At 42.4% G+C, this 3256-nt stretch overlaps 1 protein-coding gene across 1 annotated transcript; it reads right to left on the bottom strand.

Annotated features, from left to right (window-relative positions):
• Window positions 1–1199: 1199 nt before the first annotated feature.
• LOC117634263 (UDP-glucuronate 4-epimerase 6) lies at window positions 1200–3256 on the bottom strand. The gene has a single exon (XM_034368282.1). It carries the CDS (start codon window positions 3014–3016, stop codon window positions 1631–1633), a length of 1386 nt encoding a protein of 461 aa, XP_034224173.1. The 5' UTR covers window positions 3017–3256; the 3' UTR covers window positions 1200–1630.

Below are 3256 nucleotides of genomic sequence, written 5' to 3' on the forward strand. Positions count from 1 at the left end.
TAATATGAATACAATTATAGTCATTAGATCGACATACTCACAGTTGTAGTTGTTAAATTCGTGATCTAACGATTAAAACCTTAATACAAACATAATTGTTGTCGTTAAATCAACACATTCACTATTGTATCGTGATTTGAATGCCGATACCGTAAATCCCAGAAAAATCCGAAAAGACAAAACAAAAGTGAGAACAAAAAAGTACTGCTGTGGTACACGGTCAAATGACAAGCGGGCCTTGTGTGCAGGAAAAGCTGTTGTTTGTATTGCACAAAGATTATCAAATGTTACCTTTTTTTTTTTTTTTTAAATCTTTTTCTTTTTTTCCCAACTTCTGCTCTGCAATCATATGCATGATTTTAACGTTAAAATGGACAATATACTTGACTATCATCTCTAGATATTATTGCTCAGCAGTCCAAAAGAGACTTGCAAATTAGTTTTAACTCCAAAACTTTCTCCGGAAGCCATAACAACTATATATTCTGTATCAAAAGCAAAAAGATAAAGATAAATACTTTACAGGTCGGTATTCAAATCAACTCAATTATTGTGATGCTGCCTTGTGGATGGGGGTGAGATTAAAAATAAAATTGCATTGAGGGTTCAATTAGAAAAAAAAAAACTCCTAGCTATATGATGGTATGCATTGAGGGTTCATTTCCAGTAACTTGTGTGGCTGACTAAATTGAGATAAGCATGTAACTTGTGTGGCTGAGTTTTTTTATATTTTGAGTCCTCACCGACACTTTTCTTGTATCGACATGCACTTCTAAAATTTCGTTCAATTTTCAAACTTAGGAATCTGATGTAAATTTCTTTTATAAAATTTAATTTTACTTCAAATAAAAAAATGCTTTTTTTTGTTTGTTGGTTTTTTGTAAAAGCCTTTTGTACTAGTTATGCACCTTTCACAAATTGATTTCAGATGTCCCAAAATCCCTTTTGGTAATTAGAAATCTTTACTTTCCCACTTGTTTCTTCTTTTTTACACATGAAATCATGCCCCAAATTCTTACTTAAAACAACTATTGTAGCTCTTTCATTATTGATGATCATCAAAGCATATATCTTCAATCTTGAAAAGCAATAACTAATCAAGATTTCTTCCACTTGCAACCCAATAAAGCAAAACCCAATTATTTGTGATGACCCAAGAAAGAACAAAAGCAAGAACTATATGGTAAGTAATAAACAAATAACAAGGAAGCAAAGGCAAAGAAGATTCTTGATGTCATTGTTTGTTGTTACAATCACAAATTTCTTTATACCAATCCAAAGGCTGAGATCTACATCCTTTCTAGTAGACCCCCACCATAAATTATTACAACTTCCCCTTCCTCCCCCCATGTTTTCCAGATCTACACCACCTTCTCTCTGCTTCCCCATTTCCCTCTGTTTCTCTTTCCTAACATTTATCTTCTTCTTCTATATGACATTTTTTTTTTTTATATATATCTATATGATACATCAAGAACAGCTTGGATCCAGTACATCAAGGACCACACAACAATAACTTACAAGAACCAAAAAAAAAAAACAGAATTTAATTCAACAAAAAATTTAAGAAGAGGAAGAGAGAGAAAGGCCATGTGATCAGTGATGATGATGATTGACGGTGATGATTTAATCAACCGGATTCTTCGGTTTGCTGACCGCTCTTCTTGTTAATATCCATTTCCCTTTTTACCCTCGTATCAATCCCGTAATAACTCACGTACCACTTGACGAACTTTCTCAACCCGGAGGCCAAATCCGTGGTGGGCTTGTACCCGAAGTCCTTGTAAGCCAGGCTCACATTGGCGTGAGTGTAGGGAACGTCCCCATTTCTAGGCATCTTGATCACGTGCTTCTTAGCTTTTGTACCCAAAAGGCCCTCCAAAATCGAAACCAATTTCCCCACGGGCACTGGGGACGTGTTGCCCAAATTGTAAATTCTCAGCTGGGCAGGCCCTTTCTTTTTGCCCCCGCTGCCCGTGCTTTTTTCCGCTGTGTCCAGTGCTCCTAGGCACCCCTTTACGACGTCGTCTATGTAAGTGAAATCACGTGCCACTTCCTTGTCGTCCACTGTTTTGTACACGTCGATTGGCTTGCCTTGCAGTATGTCCTTGGTGAAAAAGAAGTAGGCCATGTCGGGTCGGCCCCATGGACCGTATACGGTGAAGAACCGCAACCCGGTTAGGGCGAGGCCGTAAATATGATTGTAAGTGTGCGCAATTTCCTCACCGGCTTTTTTTGTCGCGGCGTACAGGCTGGCCGGTTGGTCTGTTCTGTGGAGCTCCGAAAATGGGTTTTCTGTGTTGAGTCCGTAAACCGAGCTGGACGACGCCCAGACAATCGACGGCTGAGGATTTGCTCTCTTCGCTACTTCCAGAAGGTTTACGAATCCGGCAATGTTGGAGCTCACGTAAGACTGCGGGTTCTGCATAGCGTACCGTACGCCCGCCTGCGCGGCCAAGTGTAGGATGTGAGTGAAAGGGACGACATCAAAGAGCTTCGTCAGCAGCGGCTCGTCGTTTAGGTCCCCCTCCACGACGAAAACCTCGTGCCTCTTCAGCAGGGCCTGCCGGGCCCGCTTCAACGACGGGTCGTAGTAGGAGTTGAAGTTGTCGAGGCCCAGAACTCCGTCTCCCCGTTTCTTCAGGGCGAGCGAGCAGTGAGTCCCGACAAACCCGGCAGCACCTGTTACCAGAACAGACATACCGTTGGGCCGCTTGGGAGTGGACGAATGACGCACCTGCTTCTCCCAGGCGGTCCCGCCCACTCCTCCGCCGTAAAAAGCAGAGGAGAGGAAATTATGGGTGGTGTGGACGTGGTGAGCCCCGCCGCCCATATGGTCTGAGAGGGGAGGGTAATTGATGGTGAAGAAGAAGATGAGGACGAGGGCGACGAGGAGGGTGGCTCGGAAGAGGAGCTTTGAGGAGGCGTTGAGGAGCTTGGTGCTGTTGACTCTGCGGAGGTAGCTGTTGTAGCGCTCAAGCTTTATGGTCTTGCTTGTATCTGGAGGAGACGCCATTGCGGCAAATATTCCAATATATCAAATCAAAATTATACCAAATATACCAATTTTCTGTGTTATAAAAACACAACGGCTTCTTGGGTTTGAGAGAGCAGACAGATAGAAAGACAAAGGGACTCAGAGCTTGAACTTCGAATGAGCCCTGAATCTGTGAAGAGTGTGGAAAGATTAATATAAAGATGAGAGAGAGGAAGAGAGAGAGAGGGGTTGGTGTTGGTTGGAGACCACTTTCTTTAT

Source organism: Prunus dulcis, chromosome 1, assembly GCF_902201215.1.
Source record: "Prunus dulcis chromosome 1, ALMONDv2, whole genome shotgun sequence".
NCBI classification, from domain to species: domain Eukaryota; kingdom Viridiplantae; phylum Streptophyta; class Magnoliopsida; order Rosales; family Rosaceae; genus Prunus; species Prunus dulcis.

Excerpts from the sequence above, each read along its gene's own strand:
- LOC117634263 (XM_034368282.1), bottom strand. The coding sequence starts at position 3,016 with ATGGCGTCTCCTCCAGATACAAGCAAGACCATAAAGCTTGAGCGCTAC.